Genomic DNA, 20,000 nt, shown 5'->3' on the forward strand with positions numbered 1-20,000 from the left:
AACACTGTTAGATAGTCGTCCATCATTCAACACTGTTAGTCGTCCATCATTAAACACTGTTAGATAGTCGTCCATCATTCAACACTGTTAGTCGTCCATCATTCAACACTGTTAGATAGTCATCCATCATTCAACCCTGTTAGTCATCCATCATTCAACACTGTTAGATAGTCGTCCATCATTCAACACTGTTAGTCGTCCATCATTCAACACTGTTAGATAGTCGTCCATCATTCAACACTGTTAGTCGTCCATCATTCAACACTGTTAGATAGTCGTCCATCATTCAACACTGTTAGTCGTCCATCATTCAACACTGTTAGATAGACATCCATCATTCAACACTGTTAGATAGACATCCATCATTCAACACTGTTAGTCATCCATCATTCAACACTGTTAGATAGACATCCATCATTCAACACTGTTAGATAGTCATCCATCATTCAACACTGTTAGATAGTCATCCATCATTCAACACTGTTAGATAGTCATCCATCATTCAACACTGTTAGATAGACATCCATCATTCAACACTGTTAGATAGACATCCATCATTCAACACTGTTAGATAGACATCCATCATTCAACACTGTTAGTCATCCATCATTCAACACTGTTAGATAGTCATCCATCATTCAACACTGTTAGATAGTCATCCATCATTCAACACTGTTAGATAGTCGTCCATCATTCAACACTGTTAGATAGTCATCCATCATTCAACACTGTTAGATAGACATCCATCATTCAACACTGTTAGATAGACATCCATCATTCAACACTGTTAGATAGTCATCCATCATTCAACACTGTTAGTCATCCATCATTCAACACTGTTAGTCATCCATCATTCAACACTGTTAGATAGTCATCCATCATTCAACACTGTTAGATAGACATCCATCATTCAACACTGTTAGATAGACATCCATCATTCAACACTGATAGATAGTCATCCATCATTCAACACTGTTAGATAGACATCCATCATTCAACACTGTTAGATAGTCATCCATCATTCAACACTGTTAGTCATCCATCATTCAACACTGTTAGATAGACATCCATCATTCAACACTGTTAGATAGACATCCATCATTCAACACTGTTAGATAGACATCCATCATTCAACACTGTTAGATAGTCATCCATCATTCAACACTGTTAGATAGACATCCATCATTCAACACTGTTAGATAGACATCCATCATTCAACACTGTTAGATAGACATCCATCATTCAACACTGTTAGATAGACATCCATCATTCAACACTGTTAGATAGACATCCATCATTCAACACTGTTAGATAGACATCCATCATTCAACAGTGTTAGATAGTCATCCATCATTCAACACTGTTAGATAGTCATCCATCATTCAACACTGTTAGATAGACATCCATCATTCAACACTGTTAGATAGACATCCATCATTCAACACTGATAGATAGTCATCCATCATTCAACACTGTTAGATAGACATCCATCATTCAACACTGTTAGATAGACATCCATCATTCAACACTGTTAGATAGACATCCATCATTCAACACTGTTAGATAGTCATCCATCATTCAACACTGTTAGATAGACATCCATCATTCAACACTGTTAGTCATCCATCATTCAACACTGTTAGATAGACATCCATCATTCAACACTGTTAGTCATCCATCATTCAACACTGTTAGATAGACATCCATCATTCAACACTGTTAGATAGACATCCATCATTCAACACTGTTAGTCATCCATCATTCAACACTGTTAGATAGACATCCATCAATCAACACTGTTACAGTGCCTTGCGAAAGTATTCGGCCCCCTTGAACTTTGCGACCTTTTGCCACATTTCAGGCTTCAAACATAAAGATATAAAACTGTATTTTTTTGTGAAGAATCAACAACAAGTGAGACACAATCATGAAGTGGAACGACATTTATTGGATATTTCAAACTTTTTTAACATTTCAAAAAAACACATTTATGGGCGCTCCTCGTTATAAGTTTGTCTGAAAGAGAGAGAAACGTATCGCTGTTTATGCGTTTGATGACAATTGAGCTCAGTCAGAACTTGTGGCTAGTTTGAGTCCATTGGATGACAGCGGAGAGTGATGACGAGGAGGAATGTAAACTGACAGAGCATCATCTGCTCCGATGCATCGTTGTGATCTTCTAGAAAACTACAGAAAAGATCCGGTAAACCGCGAAGCACACCGGCTTCTCCCTCTCACACACCGGCTTCTCCCTCTCACACACCGGCTTGTCCCTCTCACACACCGGCTTGTTCCTCTCACACACCGGCTTCTCCCTCTCACACACCGGCTTCTCCCTCTCACACACCGGCTTCTCCCTCTCACACACCGGCTTCTCCCTCTCACACACCGGCTTCTCCCTCTCACACACCGGCTTCTCCCTCTCACACACCGACTTCTCCCTCTCACACACCGGCTTCTCCCTCTCACACACCGGCTTCTCCCTCTCACACACCGGCTTCTCCCTCTCACACACCGGCTTCTCCCTCTCACACTCCGGCTTCTCCCTCTCACACTCCGGCTTCTCCCTCTCACACTCCGGCTTCTCCCTCTCACACTCCGGCTTCTCCCTCTCACACTCCGGCTTCTCCCTCTCACACTTCGGCTTCTCCCTCTCACACACCGGCTTCTCCCTCTCACACACCGGCTTCTCCCTCTCACACACCGGCTTCTCCCTCTCACACACCGGCTTCTCCCTCTCACACACCGGCTTCTCCCTCTCACACACCGGCTTCTCCCTCTCACACACCGGCTTCTCCCTCTCACACTCCGGCAGCCAAACTGACAGAGACCGCTTCATGAGCAGAGACCGCTTCATGAGCAGAGACCGCTTCATGAGCAGAGACCGCTTCATGAGAAGAGACTGCAGATGCATTTGGCCAAATCAAATCCAGGAAATTCATGAAATAATTATAACATTGACTCTGACACGTCGCCGCCCACCATTAACAGCTCATTTATATACAAGTTCTGTCACACACACTGGAACAACATTCACAAAACCATAACGACTTTCACACAACCATATAACAACCATTTATAACAACCATTTAACAACCTCCACACAAGGTCAAGACTGTTAGGTGAGAGGAGATGAGAGATACACACTCTTCAACATCTGGACCGACCCAACCAACACCTGGCTCTAACTAGAGATGAAACACAGTCTGGACCCAACCAACACCTGGCTCTACCTAGAGATGAAACACAGTCTGGACTGACCCAACCAACATCTGGCTCTAACTAGAGATGAAACACAGTGTGGACCCAACCAACACCTGGCTCTAACTAGAGATGAAACACAGTCTGGACTGACCCAACCAACACCTGGCTCTAACTAGAGATGAAACACAGTCTGGACTGACCCAACCAACACCTGGCTCTAACTAGAGATGAAACACAGTCTGGACTGACCCAACCAACACCTGGCTCTAACTAGAGATGAAACACAGTCTGGACCCAACCAACACCTGGCTCTAACTAGAGATGAAACACAGTCTGGACCCAACCAACACCTGGCTCGAACTAGAGATGAAACACAGTCTGGATCCAACCAACACCTGGCTCTAACTAGAGATGAAACACAGTCTGGACCCAACCAACACCTGGCTCTAACTAGAGATGAAACACAGTCTGGACCCAACCAACACCTGGCTCTAACTAGAGATGAAACACAGTCTGGACCGACCCAACCAACACCTGGCTCTAACTAGAGATGAAACACAGTCTGGACCGACCCAACCAACACCTGGCTCTAACTAGAGATGAAACACAGTCTGGACCGACCCAACCAACACCTGGCTCTAACTAGAGATGAAACACAGTCTGGACCCAACCAACACCTGGCTCTAACTAGAGATGAAACACAGTCTGGACCCAACCAACACCTGGCTCTAACTAGAGATGAAACACAGTCTGGACCGACCCAACCAACACCTGGCTCTAACTAGAGATGAAACACAGTCTGGACCCAACCAACACCTGGCTCGAACTAGAGATGAAACACAGTCTGGACTGACCCAACCAACATCTGGCTCTAACTAGAGATGAAACACAGTCTGGACCCAACCAACACCTGGCTCTAACTAGAGATGAAACACAGTCTGGACCCAACCAACACCTGGCTCGAACTAGAGATGAAACACAGTCTGGATCCAACCAACACCTGGCTCTAACTAGAGATGAAACACAGTCTGGAGTGTGTGTGTGTGTGTGTGTGTGTGTGTGTGTGTGTGTGTGTGTGTGTGTGTGTGTGTGTGTGTGTGTGTGTGTGTGTGTGTACTGTGTAAATATGGCCACAGCCAACAGCAGTCAATATAATTAGCTAATAGCGCGCTAGCCAGAGGGCCTTTAGCTACATTAGTATTGACTGGTCCTTACCAACATTGACATAGTGCCTCCCAAATAGAAACCCTATCACCTATATAGTGTACTGCTGTGGACCAGGGCCCCATAGTGTAACATTTAGGGGACCAGGGCCCTATAGTGTACCATTTAGGGGACCAGGGCCCCATAGTGTACCATTTAGGGGACCAGGGCCCCATAGTGTACCATTTAGGGGACCAGGGCCCCATAGTGTACCATTTAGGGGACATGGGCCCCATAGTGTACCATTTAGGGGACCAGGGCCCCATAGTGTACCATTTAGGGGACCAGGGCCCCATAGTGTACCATTTAGATAGACACACCTGTTAGATAGACACACCTGTTAGATAGACACACCTGTTAGATAGACACACCTGTTAGATAGACACACCTGTTAGATAGACACACCTGTTAGATAGACACACCTGTTAGATAGACACACCTGTTAGATAGACACACCTGTTAGGTAGACACACCTGTTAGGTAGACACACCTGTTAGATAGACACACCTGTTAGATAGACACACCTGTTAGAAAGAAACACCAGGTGTGTGCACGTGTGTGCGGGAATATGACCTATATAGGACAAGCAGAGTAAATCAGGACGAGACGGTCCCTACTGAGATATACAATTAACCTAGTTACACACACACACTAGACTCTAGATATAGAACAGTTCTTTCACGATGTTCGACACACACTCTAAACACACCTTAAACACTGTGTTGGTGCCTGGCAGTAGAGTGTTATTTCACTATAGCCTGGATATAAGACTATCAGTCCCCTACTGATACATCTATAGAGATAGTCTGGCTATAAGACTGTCAGTCCCCTACTGATACATCTATAGAGATAGTCTGGCTATTAGACTGTCAGTCCTACTGATACATCTATAGAGATAGTCTGGCTATAGGACTGTCAGTCCTACTGATACATCTATAGAGATAGTCTGGCTATAAGACTGTCAGTCCCCTACTGATACATCTATAGAGATAGTCTGGCTATTAGACTGTCAGTCCCCTACTGATACATCTATAGAGATAGTCTGGCTTTAGGACTGTCAGTCCCCTACTGATACATCTATAGAGATAGTCTGGCTATTAGACTGTCAGTCTCCTACTGATACATCTATAGAGATAGTCTGGCTACTAGACTGTCAGTCCCCCTACTGATACATCTATAGAGATAGTCTGGCTATTAGACTGTCAGTCCCCTACTGATACATCTATAGGGATAGTCTGGCTACTAGACTGTCAGTCCCCTACTGATACATCTATAGAGATAGTCTGGCTATTAGACTGTCAGTCCCCTACTGATACATCTATAGAGATAGTCTGGCTACTAGACTGTCAGTCCCCTACTGATACATCTATAGAGATAGTCTGGCTATAAGACTGTCAGTCCCCCTACTGATACATCTATAGAGACAGTCTGGCTATAAGACTGTCAGTCCCCTACTGATACATCTATAGAGATAGTCTGGCTTTAGGACTGTCAGTCCCCTACTGATACATCTATAGAGATAGTCTGGCTATAGGACTGTCAGTCCCCTACTGATACATCTATAGAGATAGTCTGGCTATAAGACTGTCAGTCCCCTACTGATACATCTATAGAGATAGTCTGGCTATAAGACTGTCAGTCCCCCTACTGATACATCTATAGAGATAGTCTGGCTATAAGACTGTCAGTCCCCTACTGATACATCTATAGAGATAGTCTGGCTATAAGACTGTCAGTCCCCTACTGATACATCTATAGAGATAGTCTGGCTATAAGACTGTCAGTCCCCCTACTGATACATCTATAGAGACAGTCTGGCTATAAGACTGTCAGTCCCCTACTGATACATCTCTCTCCCTCTCTCTCCCTCTCTCTCTCCCTCCCTCTCTCTCCCTCCCTCCCCCTCTATCCCTCATTCTATCCCTCCCTCAGTCTCTCTCCATACCTCCATCTCTCTCCATTCTACCCTGTCTCTATTTCTCTATCCTATTTAGTAGTTCCCCATGGAACACTTCTGCTATAAATAAACAGGTCCATCAAAGCCCACACCTTCAAACACACACTGCTAACACACACTGCTAACACACACTGCTAACACACACTGCTAACACACACACACACACACACTGCTAACACACACACTGCTAACACACACTGCTAACACACACTGCTAACACACACTGCAACACACACACACACACTGCTAACACACACACACACACTGCTAACACACACACACACACACACACACACACACTGCTAACACACACACACACACTGCTAACACACACACACACACGACTGACCGAGAAGGAGCGGGAGGAGAGAGGGAACTGGGGGGGGAAGAGTCTTGGTGGTTCAAAACTTGTTCCATTTAAGAATGATGGAGGCCACTGTGTTCTTGGGGACCTTCAATGCTGCAGAAATGTTTTGGTACCCTTCCCCAGATCTGTGCCTTGACACAATCCTGTCTCATGGCTTGGTTTTGGCTCTGACATACACTGTCAACTGTGGGACCTTATATAGACAGGTGTGTGCCTTTCCAAATCATGTCCAATCAGTTGAATTTACCACAGGTGGACTCCAATCAAGTTGTAGAAACATCTCAAGGATGATCAATGGAAACAGGAAGCACCTGAGCTCAATTTCAAGTCTCATCGCAAATACTTATATAAATAAGTTATTTCTATTTTATGTTTTCGCTTTGTCATTATGGGGTATTGTGATGTCATTATGGGGTATTGTGATGTCAGTATGGGGTATTGTGATGTCAGTATGGGGTATTGTGATGTCAGTATGGGGTATTGTGATGTCAGTATGGGGTATTGTGATGTCAGTATGGGGTATTGTGATGTCAGTATGGGGTATTGTGATGTCAGTATGGGGTATTGTGATGTCAGTATGGGGTATTGTGATGTCAGTATGGGGTATTGTGATGTCAGTATGGGGTATTGTGATGTCATTATGGGGTATTGTGATGTCAGTATGGGGTATTGTGATGTCAGTATGGGGTATTGTGATGTCAGTATGGGGTATTGTGATGTCAGTATGGGGTATTGTGATGTCAGTATGGGGTATTGTGATGTCAGTATGGGGTATTGTGATGTCAGTATGGGGTATTGTGATGTCAGTATGGGGTATTGTGATGTCAGTATGGGGTATTGTGATGTCAGTATGGGGTATTGTGATGTCAGTATGGGGTATTGTGATGTCAGTATGGGGTATTGTGATGTCAGTATGGGGTATTGTGATGTCAGTATGGGGTATTGTGATGTCAGTATGGGGTATTGTGATGTCAGTATGGGGTATTGTGATGTCAGTATGGGGTATTGTGATGTCAGTATGGGGTATTGTGATGTCAGTATGGGGTATTGTGATGTCAGTATGGGGTATTGTGTGTAGATTGCTGAGGAGTATGGCTGTAACGTAACAAAATGTGGAAAAAAGTCAAGGGGTCTGAATACTTTCAGAGCCACTGTTGGTCACTCGTTTTTACCCGTTCTAACATTCAATGGACCAACTGAATGCCTCGATGTCTGTCTGTCTGTTTTATATAACAAGCTACGACCACGTGACTCACTGTCTGGAGGAACCATACATTTAGGTGTACAGGGTTGTGTACCTAATAAACTGTCCGATGGACCAGTAACTGAATGCCTCGATGCCTGTCTGCCTACTTAAAATAAACTACGACCACGTGACTCACTGTCTGGAAGAGTGATCCATTGTGGTGAATGGGACGGTGTACCTAATAAACTGTGTAACTAATAAACCTAATAAACTCACTATTTGTACTAGGGCGCCAATAATTCTTTACAGGCTGTATTAAATTGAGATTGTGTGTCACTGACCTGCGTACAATAAACCCCATCATGTCAATGTGGAATTCTTTTGTTTTATCGAAATGTTTACAAATGAATTGGTTTATATGACTGGTCATGTGACACTTGTGGGGTTCGTAGAGCAAAAAAAAAAACAGAGAACGGCGTCGTAATAATTTGTAGACCAAAACCCCAATATGAACGCTACAGATGTCTCATGGTCTGAGGCTCGGTCACCTTCCACGGCAGATGTCTCATGGTCTGAGGCTCGGTCACCTTCCACGGCAGATGTCTCATGGTCTGAGGCTCGGTCACCTTCCACGGCAGATGTCTCATGGTCTGAGGCTCGGTCACCTTCCACGGCAGATGTCTCATGGTCTGAGAAACACCACCGTAGCCCGGTCACCTTCCCCGGCAGATGTCTCATGGTCTGAGAAACACCACCGTAGCTCGGTCACCTTCCACGGCAGATGTCTCATGGTCTGAGAAACAGCACCATAGCTCGGTCACCTTCCACGGCAGATGTCTCATGGTCTGAGAAACACCACCGTAGCTCGGTCACCTTCCACGGCAGATGTCTCATGGTCTGAGAAACAGCACCGTAGCCCGGTCACCTTCCCCGGCAGATGTCTCATGGTCTGAGGCCCGGTCACTTTCCCCGGCAGATGCGGAAGACCGAGACACGAGGAGGATTTGAGACGCCCGATGACATCTCTAGTTTAAACGGACGGATTTTGATGCGTTGTTATTGTTATCGTGTTAAAGATGAAAGATTTACCCAGAAAGACTCACGGCTGTAATCGCTGGCAAAGATTATACTCTAACACGTATTGACTCAGATGCAAAAATTAGATTTTTTATTTTTGCAAACATTACAAAAAAAAAAAAACATGTTTGTTTGTTTTTTCAGTTTGTCATTATGGGGTATTGTGGGTGGTAGATGGGTGAGAAAATAAAATATAATTTAATAATTGTTTTACATCAGGCTGTAACACAACAACATGTAGAATATATCCAGGGGAATGAAGACTCTCTGAAGGCCCTGTAAGATACACTATAAACACAAGTTAGAAACCCCATACAAACACAGACAGTGTGTTCACTGGTAAACATCACACACTCCCATTTATCTTCTAATCTCCCTAATGCACGCACGCACACGCACACACACACACACACACACACACATCCTGCGGAATGTTGCGTAACATAAACTCCTACGTCTGTGATGTCCTAAGTGATATAAAGCTCAACTACGAACAAACAACACTTGAGGTGTGTGTGGAGAGACACCCACATCAGTCAGCTACATCAGTCAGCTACAACAGTCGGTTACATCAGTCGGCTACAATAGTCAGTTACATCAGTCGGCTACAACAGTCGGCTACAACAGTCAGCTACATCAGTCAGCTACATCAGTCGGCTACAACAGTCGGCTACAACAGTCAGCTACATCAGTCAGCTACATCAGTCGGCTACAACAGTCGGCTACAACAGTCAGCTACAACAGTCGGCTACAACAGTCAGCTACATCAGTCAGCTACAACAGTCGGCTACAACAGTCAGCTACATCAGTCAGCTACATCAGTCGGCTACAACAGTCGGCTACAATAGTCGGCTACAACAGGCAGCTACATCAGTCATTTACAATAGTCATCTACAACAGTCGGCTACAACAGTCGGCTACAACAGTCGGCTACAACAGTCGGCTACAACAGTCGGCTACAATAATCAACAACAATAGTCAGCTACAATAATCAACAACAATATTCGGCTACAACAGTCATTTACAATAGTCAGCTACAACAGTCGGCTACAACAGTCGGCTACAACAGTAATTTACAATAGTCAGCTACAACAGTCGGCTACAACAGTCGGCTACAACAGTCGGCTACAACAGTCGGCTACAACAGTCGGCTACAACAGTCAACAACAATATTCAGCTACAACAGTCAGCTACAACAGTCAACTACAATAGTCAACTACAAAAGTCAACTACAAAAGTCAGCTACATAATCCAAACTCAAATCAGTCAGCTATAAGTCAGTTACAACAGTCAACTACAACAGTTAGTCAGCAGTCAGCTACAATAGTAAGCTACAATAGTCAGCTACAATAGTCAGCTACAATAGTCAGCTACAACAGTCACCTACATAATCCAAACCCAAATCAGTCAGCTACAACAGTCAACTACAATGGTCAGATACATCAGTCTGCTACAATAGTCAGCTACAATAGTCAGCTACATCAGTCGGCTACAACAGTCGGCTACAACAGTCAGCTACATCAGTCAGCTACATCAGTCGGCTACAACAGTCGGCTACAACAGTCAGCTACAACAGTCGGCTACAACAGTCAGCTACATCAGTCAGCTACAACAGTCGGCTACAACAGTCAGCTACATCAGTCAGCTACATCAGTCGGCTACAACAGTCGGCTACAATAGTCGGCTACAACAGGCAGCTACATCAGTCATTTACAATAGTCATCTACAACAGTCGGCTACAACAGTCGGCTACAACAGTCGGCTACAACAGTCGGCTACAATAATCAACAACAATAGTCAGCTACAATAATCAACAACAATATTCGGCTACAACAGTCATTTACAATAGTCAGCTACAACAGTCGGCTACAACAGTCGGCTACAACATTCAACTACATCAGTCAGCTATATCAGTCAGCTACAATAGCCAGCTTCAATAGTCAGCTATATCAGTCAGCTACAATAGTCAGCTACAATAGTCAGCTACAATAGTCAGCTATATCAGTCAGCTACAATAGCCAGCTTCAATAGTCAGCTATATCAGTCAGCTACAATAGTCAGCTACAATAGTCAGCTACAAAAGTCAGCTATATCAGTCAGCTACAATAGCCAGCTTCAATAGTCAGCTATATCAGTCAGCTACAATAGCCAGATTCAATAGTCAGCTATATCAGTCAGCTACAATAGTCAGCTACAATATTCAGCTACAACAGTCAACTACAATAGTCAACTACAATAGTCAGCTACAATAGTCAGCTACAAAAGTCAGCTACATAATCCAAACTCAAATCAGTCAGCTATAAGTCAGTTACAACAGTCAACTACAACAGTTAGTCAGCAGTCAGCAACAATATTCAGCTACAACAGTCACCTACATGATCCAAACCCAAATCAGTCAGCTACAACAGTCAACTACAATGGTCAGATACATCAGTCTGCTACAATAGTCAGCTACAATAGTCAGCTACATAATCCAAACCCAAATCAGTCAGCTACAACAGTCAACTACAATAGTCAGCTATATCAGTCAGCTACAATAATCAACTACAATAGTCAGCTACAACAGTCAGCTACAACAGTCAGCTACATCAGTCAGCTACAATAGTAAGCTACATCAGTCAGCTACAACAGTCAGCTACAATAGTCAGCTACATCAGTCAGCTACAATAGTCAGCTACAGTACATCAGTCAGCTACATCAGTCAGCTACAACAGTCAGCTACATCAGTCAGCTACAAAAGTCAGCTACAATAGTCAGCTACATCAGTCAGCTATATCAGTCAGCTACAACAGTCAGCTACAACAGTCAGCTACAATAGTCAACTACAATAGTCAGCTACAACAGTCAGCTACAATAGTCAGCTACAACAGTCAACTACAATAGTCAACTACAATAGTCAGCTACAACAGTCAGCTACAATAGTCAGCTACATCAGTCAGCTACAACAGTCAGCTACAACAGTCAGCTACAACAGTCAGCTACAACAGTCAGCTACAATAGTCAGCTAGCCTAGTGGTTAGAGACAGGTAGCCTAGTGGTTAGAGGCAGGTAGTCTATTGGTTAGAGGCAGGAATCCTAGTGGTTAGAGCAGGTAGCCTAGTGGTTAGAGCAGGTAGCCTAGTGGTTAGAGCAGATAGTCTAGTGGTTAGAGCAGGTAGTCTAGTGGTTAGAGCAGGTACTCTAGTGGTTAGAGCAGGTACTCTAGTGGTTAGAGCAGGTAGCCTAGTGGTTAGAGACAGGTAGCCTAGTGGTTAGAGGCAGGTAGCCTAGTGGTTAGAGGCAGGTACTCTAGTGGTTAGAGGCAGGTACTCTAGTGGTTAGAGCAGGTACTCTAGTGGTTAGAGCAGGTACTCTAGTGGTTAGAGCAGGTACTCTAGTGGTTAGAGACAGGTAGCCTAGTGGTTAGAGACAGGTAGCCTAGTGGTTAGAGGAGGCAGGTAGCCTAGTGGTTAGAGACAGGTAGCCTAGTGGTTAGAGACAGGTAGCCTAGTGGTTAGAGGAGGCAGGTAGCCTAGTGGTTAGAGGAGGCAGGTAGCCTAGTGGTTAGAGACAGGTAGCCTAGTGGATAGAGACAGGTAGCCTAGTGGTTAGAGACAGGTAGCCTAGTGGTTAGAGGAGGCAGGTAGCCTAGTGGTTAGAGCAGGTACTCTAGTGGTTAGAGACAGGTAGCCTAGTGGTTAGAGACAGGTAGCCTAGTGGTTAGAGGAGGCAGGTAGCCTAGTGGTTAGAGACAGGAAGCCTAGTGGTTAGAGACAGGTAGTCTAGTGGTTAGAGACAGGTAGCCTAGTGGTTAGAGGAGGCAGGTAGCCTAGTGGTTAGAGCAGGTACTCTAGTGGTTAGAGGCAGGTAGCCTAGTGGTTAGAGACAGGTAGCCTAGTGGTTAGAGGAGGCAGGTAGCCTAGTGGTTAGAGACAGGTAGCCTAGTGGTTAGAGACAGGTAGCCTAGTGGTTAGAGACAGGTAGCCTAGTGGTTAGAGGAGGCAGGTAGCCTAGTGGTTCGAGCAGGTACTCTAGTGGTTAGAGCAGGTAGTCTAGTGGTTAGAGCAGGTAGTCTAGTGGTTAGAGCAGGTACTCTAGTGGTTAGAGCAGGTACTCTAGTGGTTAGAGCAGGTACTCTAGTGGTTAGAGGCAGGTAGCCTAGTGGTTAGAGACAGGTAGCCTAGTGGTTAGAGGAGGCAGGTAGCCTAGTGGTTAGAGACAGGTAGCCTAGTGGTTAGAGACAGGTAGCCTAGTGGTTAGAGACAGGTAGCCTAGTGGTTAGAGGAGGCAGGTAGCCTAGTGGTTAGAGGAGGCAGGTAGCCTAGTGGTTAGAGCAGGTACTCTAGTGGTTAGAGCAGGTAGTCTAGTGGTTAGAGCAGGTAGTCTAGTGGTTAGAGCAGGTACTCTAGTGGTTAGAGCAGGTACTCTAGTGGTTAGAGCAGGTACTCTAGTGGTTAGAGCAGGTACTCTAGTGGTTAGAGCAGGTACTCTTGTGGTTAGAGCAGGTAGCCTAGTGGTTAGAGCAGGTAGCCTAGTGGTTAGAGGCAGGTAGCCTAGTGGTTAGAGGCAGGTAGCCTAGTGGTTAGAGGCAGGTAGCCTAGTGGTTAGAGGAGGCAGGTACTCTAGTGGTTAGAGGAGGCAGGTACTCTAGTGGTTAGAGCAGGTACTCTAGTGGTTATAGCAGGTACTCTAGTGGTTAGAGACAGGTAGCCTAGTGGTTAGAGACAGGTAATCTAGTGGTTAGAGGAGGCAGGTAGCCTAGTGGTTAGAGACAGGTAGCCTAGTGGTTAGAGACAGGTAGCCTAGTGGTTAGAGACAGGTATCCTAGTGGTTAGAGGAGGCAAGTAGCCTAGTGGTTAGAGGAGACAGGTAGCCTAGTGGTTAGAGACAGGTAGCCTAGTGGTTAGAGACAGGTAGCCTAGTGGTTAGAGACAGGTAGCCTAGTGGTTAAAGGAGGCAGGTAGCCTAGTGGTTAGAGCAGGTACTCTAGTGGTTAGAGACAGGTAGCCTAGTGGTTAGAGACAGGTAGCGTAGTGGTTAGAGAAGGCAGGTAGCCTAGTGGTTAGAGACAGGTAGCCTAGTGGTTAGAGACAGGTAGCCTAGTGGTTAGAGGAGGCAGGCAGCCTAGTGGTTAGAGGAGGCAGGTAGCGTAGTGGTTAGAGGAGGCAGGTAGCCTAGTGGTTAGAGACAGGTAGCCTAGTGGTTAGAGACAGGTAGCCTAGTGGTTAGAGGAGGCAGGTAGCCTAGTGGTTAGAGGAGGCAGGTAGCCTAGTGGTTAGAGGAGGCAGGTAGCCTAGTGGTTAGAGACAGGTAGCCTAGTGGTTAGAGACAGGTAGCCTAGTGGTTAGAGACAGGTAGCCTAGTGGTTAGAGGAGGCAGGTAGCCTAGTGGTTAGAGCAGGTACTCTAGTGGTTAGAGGCAGGTAGCCTAGTGGTTAGAGACAGGTAGCCTAGTGGTTAGAGACAGGTAGCCTAGTGGTTAGAGACAGGTAGCCTAGTGGTTAGAGGAGGCAGGTAGCCTAGTGGTTAGAGACAGGTAGCCTAGTGGTTAGAGACAGGTAGCCTAGTGGTTAGAGACAGGTAGCCTAGTGGTTAGAGGAGGCAGGTAGCCTAGTGGTTAGAGCAGGTACTCTAGTGGTTAGAGGCAGGTAGCCTAGTGGTTAGAGACAGGTAGCCTAGTGGTTAGAGGAGGCAGGTAGCCTAGTGGTTAGAGACAGGTAGCCTAGTGGTTAGAGACAGGTAGCCTAGTGGTTAGAGCGTTGGGCGAGTAACTGATCCCCGAGCTGACAAGGTAAAAATCTGTCATTCTGCCCCTGAACAGGAAGTTAACCCACTGTTCCGTTATAGTAAATAAGAATGTGTTCTTAACTTAACTTGTTAAATTGAAAATAAAAATATGTTAAATACTGACATTAACAAAAAATAAAGAGCTAGAACCACACACACACACACACACACACACACACACACACACTGTGTGTGTGTAGTGGTTAGAGACAGGTAGCCTAGTGGTTAGAGGAGGCAGGTAGGCTAGTGGTTAGAGGAGGCAGGTAGCCTAGTGGTTAGAGACAGGTAGCCTAGTGGTTAGAGACAGGTAGCCTAGTGGTTAGAGACAGGTAGCCTAGTGGTTAGAGGAGGCAGGTAGCCTAGTGGTTAGAGCAGGTACTCTAGTGGTTAGAGACAGGTAGCCTAGTGGTTAGAGACAGGTAGCCTAGTGGTTAGAGGAGGCAGGTAGCCTAGTGGTTAGAGACAGGTAGCCTAGTGGTTAGAGACAGGTAGCCTAGTGGTTAGAGACAGGTAGCCTAGTGGTTAGAGGAGGCAGGTAGCCTAGTGGTTAGAGGAGGCAGGTAGCCTAGTGGTTAGAGGAGGCAGGTATTCTAGTGGTTAGAGGAGGCAGGTAGCCTAGTGGTTAGAGACAGGTAGCCTAGTGGTTAGAGGAGGCATGTAGCCTAGTGGTTAGAGGAGGCAGGTAGCCTAGTGGTTAGAGGAGGCAGGTAGCCTAGTGGTTAGAGACAGGTAGCCTAGTGGTTAGAGACAGGTAGCCTAGTGGTTAGAGACAGGTAGCCTAGTGGTTAGAGGAGGCAGGTAGCCTAGTGGTTAGAGCAGGTACTCTAGTGGTTAGAGGCAGGTAGCCTAGTGGTTAGAGACAGGTAGCCTAGTGGTTAGAGACAGGTAGCCTAGTGGTTAGAGACAGGTAGCCTAGTGGTTAGAGGAGGCAGGTAGCCTAGTGGTTAGAGACAGGTAGCCTAGTGGTTAGAGACAGGTAGCCTAGTGGTTAGAGACAGGTAGCCTAGTGGTTAGAGGAGGCAGGTAGCCTAGTGGTTAGAGCAGGTACTCTAGTGGTTAGAGGCAGGTAGCCTAGTGGTTAGAGACAGGTAGCCTAGTGGTTAGAGGAGGCAGGTAGCCTAGTGGTTAGAGACAGGTAGCCTAGTGGTTAGAGACAGGTAGCCTAGTGGTTAGAGCGTTGGGCGAGTAACTGATCCCCGAGCTGACAAGGTAAAAATCTGTCATTCTGCCCCTGAACAGGAAGTTAACCCACTGTTCCGTTATAGTAAATAAGAATGTGTTCTGAACTTAACTTGTTAAATTGAAAATAAAAATATGTTAAATACTGACCTTAACAAAAAATAAAGAGCTAGAACCACACACACACACACACACACACACACACACACACACACACACACACACACACACACACTCTGCTAAATGTGAATGTTTGTGTGACCTAGTGGAGAGAGGAATCCCCTTTTGCCCTGAGCTGTGTAGTGACTCTCTCTACTCCAGACACACAGGTGGCTCAACCCAGGACAACCCCGAAACACACGAGAGAGAGAGAGAGAGAGAGACAGAGACAGAGAGAGAGACAGAGAGAGAGACAGAGAGAGACAGAGAGAGAGAGAGAGAGAGACAGAGAGAGAGAGAGAGAGAGAGACAGAGAGAGAGACAGAGAGAGACAGGGAGAGAGAGAGAGAGAGAGAGAGAGAGACAGAGAAACAGAGAGCGAGAGGAAGAGCGAGAGAAAGACGAGAGACAGAGAGAGAGACAGAGAGAGAGAGGAGACAGAGAGATAAAGAGAGAGGAGAGAGATAAAGAGAGAGGAGAGAGAGATGAAGAGAGAGAGAGATAAAGAGAGAGATAAACAGAGAGGAGAGAGAGATGAAGAGAGAGGAGAGAGATGAAGAGAGAGGAGAGAGAGATAAAGAGAGAGGAGAGAGAGATAAAGAGAGAGGAGAGAGAGATAAAGAGAGAGGAGATAAAGAGAGAGGAGAGAGAGAGAGAGAGAGAAAAGCGAGAGAGGAACAGCGAATAATTAGAGAAGAAGAAAGAATGGCATAGTTCTCTTCCATGCTGAGTGCAGAAAGGTTCCAGAATCAGAACCCCGAGGCAGATAGTGGTGTGTGTGTGTGGGTGGGTGTGTGTGGGTGTGGGTGAGTGGGTGTGTGTGTGTGGGTAAAGAAATAGATTCTCAGGCTAGTGGAGAGACACCTACCTTGACACTGGAATCCCTGCTTGCCAAATCCCCTACAGAACAAATACATAGAAAAATCATTAGTAAAAAAAAACACACACACAGACACGGATAACTGAGACAACAAATGAAGACAGATGGATGTTGCATAACTAAAAACGAGCCTCAACATGGCACTCAACACCCCGGGACACTCTGGTTCGTGTTTTTTTTATGGGAAACAATAACCAATCAAATCAAATGTATTTATATAGCCCTTTGTACATCAGCTGATATCTCAAAGTGCTGTACAGAAACCCAGCCTAAAACCCCCAAAACAGCAAGCATTGCAGGTGAAGAAGCACGGTGGCTAGGAACAACTCCCTACAAAAGGCCAAAACCTAGGAAGAAACCTAGAGAGGAACCAGGCTATGTGGGGCGGCTAGGAGGAAACCTAGAGAGGAACCAGGCTCATAGCCGATCATTCAGAGTATCTCTACCGCTCCTGCTGTCACTAGAGGGTTGAGAACAGCAGGTCTGGGACAGGAAGCAGGTCTGGGACAGGTAGCAGGTCTGGGACAGGTAGCAGGTCTGGGACAGGTAGCAGGTCTGGGACAGGTAGCAGGTCTGGGACAGGTAGCAGGTCTGGGAACAGCCATTACTGGACAAAATAAAACTTTTTCTCGAGTTTACAGATAGATTTGATCACTGTAAACAACTAATACGAAAGGTAGATTGAAGTTCGTGGGCAGTTCAAGGCAAAAAGCCTTACTGGACAGCCTATAGTCTAGTCTGGTGCTGGGGTGAGATACTGGACAGCCTATAGTCTAGTCTGATGCTGGGGTGAGATACTGGACAGCCTATAGTCTAGTCTGGTGCTGGGGTGAGATACTGGACAGCCTATAGCCTAGCCTGATGCAGGGGTGAGATACTGGACGGCCTATAGTCTAGCCTGATGCAGGGGTGAGATACTGGACAGCCTATTGCCTGATGCTACAGGGGTGAGATACTGGACAGCCTATAGTCTAGCCTGATGCAGGGGTGAGATACTGGACAGCCTATAGTCTAGTCTGGTGCTGGGGTGAGATACTGGACAGCCTATAGTCTAGCCTGATGCAGGGGTGAGATACTGGACAGCCTATAGCCTAGCCTGATGCAGGGGTGAGATACTGGACGGCCTATAGTCTAGCCTGATGCAGGGGTGAGATACTGGACAACCTATAGTCTAGCCTGATGCAGGGGTGAGATACTGGACAGCCTATAGTCTAGTCTGATGCAGGGGTGAGATACTGGAAAGCCTATAGCCTAGCCTGATGCAGGGGTGAGATACTGGACAGCCTACAGCCTAGCCTGATGCAGGGGTGAGATACTGGACAGCCTATAGCCTAGCCTGATGCAGGGGTGAGATACTGGACAGCCTATAGCCTAGCCTGATGCAGGAGTGAGATACTGGACAGCCTATAGTCTAGCCTGATGCAGGGGTGAGATATTGGACAGCCTATAGTCTAGCCTAATGCAGGGGTGAGATACTGGACAGCCTATAGTCTAACCTGATGCAGGGGTGAGATACTGGACAGCCTATAGTCTAGCCTAATGCTACAGGGATGAGATACTGGACAGCCTATAGTCTAGCCTGATGCAGGGGTGAGATACTGGACAACCTATAGTCTAGCCTGATGCAGGGGTGAGATACTGGACAGCCTATAGTCTAGCCTGATGCAGGGGTGAGATACTGGACAGCCTATAGTCTAGCCTGATGCAGGGGTGAGATACTGGACAGCCTATAGCCTAGCCTGATGCAGGGGTGAGATACTGGACAGCCTATAGCCTAGCCTGATGCAGGGGTGAGATACTGGACAGCCTATAGTCTAGCCTGATGCAGGGGTGAGATACTGGACAGCCTATAGCCTAGCCTGATGCAGGGGTGAGATACTGGACAGCCTATAGTCTAGCCTGATGCAGGGGTGAGATACTGGACAGCCTATAGTCTAGCCTGATGCAGGGGTGAGATACTGGACAACCTATAGCCTAGCCTGATGCAGGGGTGAGATACTGGACAGTCTATAGCCTGATGCAGGGGTGAGATACTGGACAGCCTATAGTCTAGCCTGATGCAGGGGTGAGATACTGGACAGCCTATAGCCTAGCCTGATGCAGGGGTGAGATACTGGACAGTCTATAGCCTGATGCAGGGGTGAGATACTGGACAGCCTATAGCCTAGCCTGATGCTACAGGGATGAGATACTGGACAGCCTATAGTCTAGCCTGATGCAGGGGTGAGATACTGGACAGCCTATAGTCTAACCTGATGCAGGGGTGAGATACTGGACAGCCTATAGTCTAGCCTGATGCTACAGGGGTGAGATACTGGACAACCTATAGTCTAGCCTGATGCAGGGGTGAGATACTGGACAGCGCATAGCCTAGCCTGATGCAGGGGTGAGATACTGGACAGCCTATAGCCTAGCCTGCTGTAGGGATGAGATACTGGACAACCTATAGTCTACCCTGATGCAGGGGTGAGATACTGGACAGCCTATAGCCTAGCCTGATGCAGGGGTGAGATACTGGACAACCTATAGCCTAGCCTGATGCTGGGGTGAGATACTGGACAGCCTATAGCCTGATTCAGGGGTGAGATACTGGACAGCCTATAGCCTAGCCTGATGCTGGGGTGAGATACTGGACAGCCTATAGTCTAGCCTGCTACAGGGGTGAGATACTGGACAGCCTATAGTCTAGCCTGATGCTACAGGGGTGAGATACTGGACAGCCTATAGTCTAGCCTGATGCAGGGGTGAGATACTGGACAGCCTATAGCCTAGCCTGATGCTGGGGTGAGATACTGGACAGCCTATAGTCTAGCCTGCTACAGGGGTGAGATACTGGACAGCCTATAGTCTAGCCTGATGCTACAGGGGTGAGATACTGGACAGCCTATAGTCTAGCTTGATGCAGGGGTGAGATACTGGACAGCCTATAGTAGGGGTGAGATACTGGACAGCCTATAGCAGGGGTGAGATACTGGACAGCCTATAGCAGGGGTGAGATACTGGACAGCCTATAGCAGGGGTGA

The 20,000-nt window shown here is 46.4% G+C and overlaps 1 protein-coding gene across 1 annotated transcript in view; it reads right to left on the bottom strand.

Annotated features, from left to right (window-relative positions):
• LOC118947071 (protein kinase C beta type-like) overlaps positions 1 to 20,000 on the bottom strand; it is a 90,746-nt gene that overhangs the window by 69,840 nt on the left and 906 nt on the right. Inside the window, exon 2 of the mRNA XM_036972144.1 lies at positions 16,966 to 16,997. Coding sequence (XP_036828039.1) covers positions 16,966 to 16,997 — 32 coding nt within the window. The remainder of the gene's footprint in view (positions 1 to 16,965; positions 16,998 to 20,000) is intronic.

Source organism: Oncorhynchus mykiss, unplaced genomic scaffold, assembly GCF_013265735.2.
Source record: "Oncorhynchus mykiss isolate Arlee unplaced genomic scaffold, USDA_OmykA_1.1 un_scaffold_120, whole genome shotgun sequence".
NCBI classification, from domain to species: domain Eukaryota; kingdom Metazoa; phylum Chordata; class Actinopteri; order Salmoniformes; family Salmonidae; genus Oncorhynchus; species Oncorhynchus mykiss.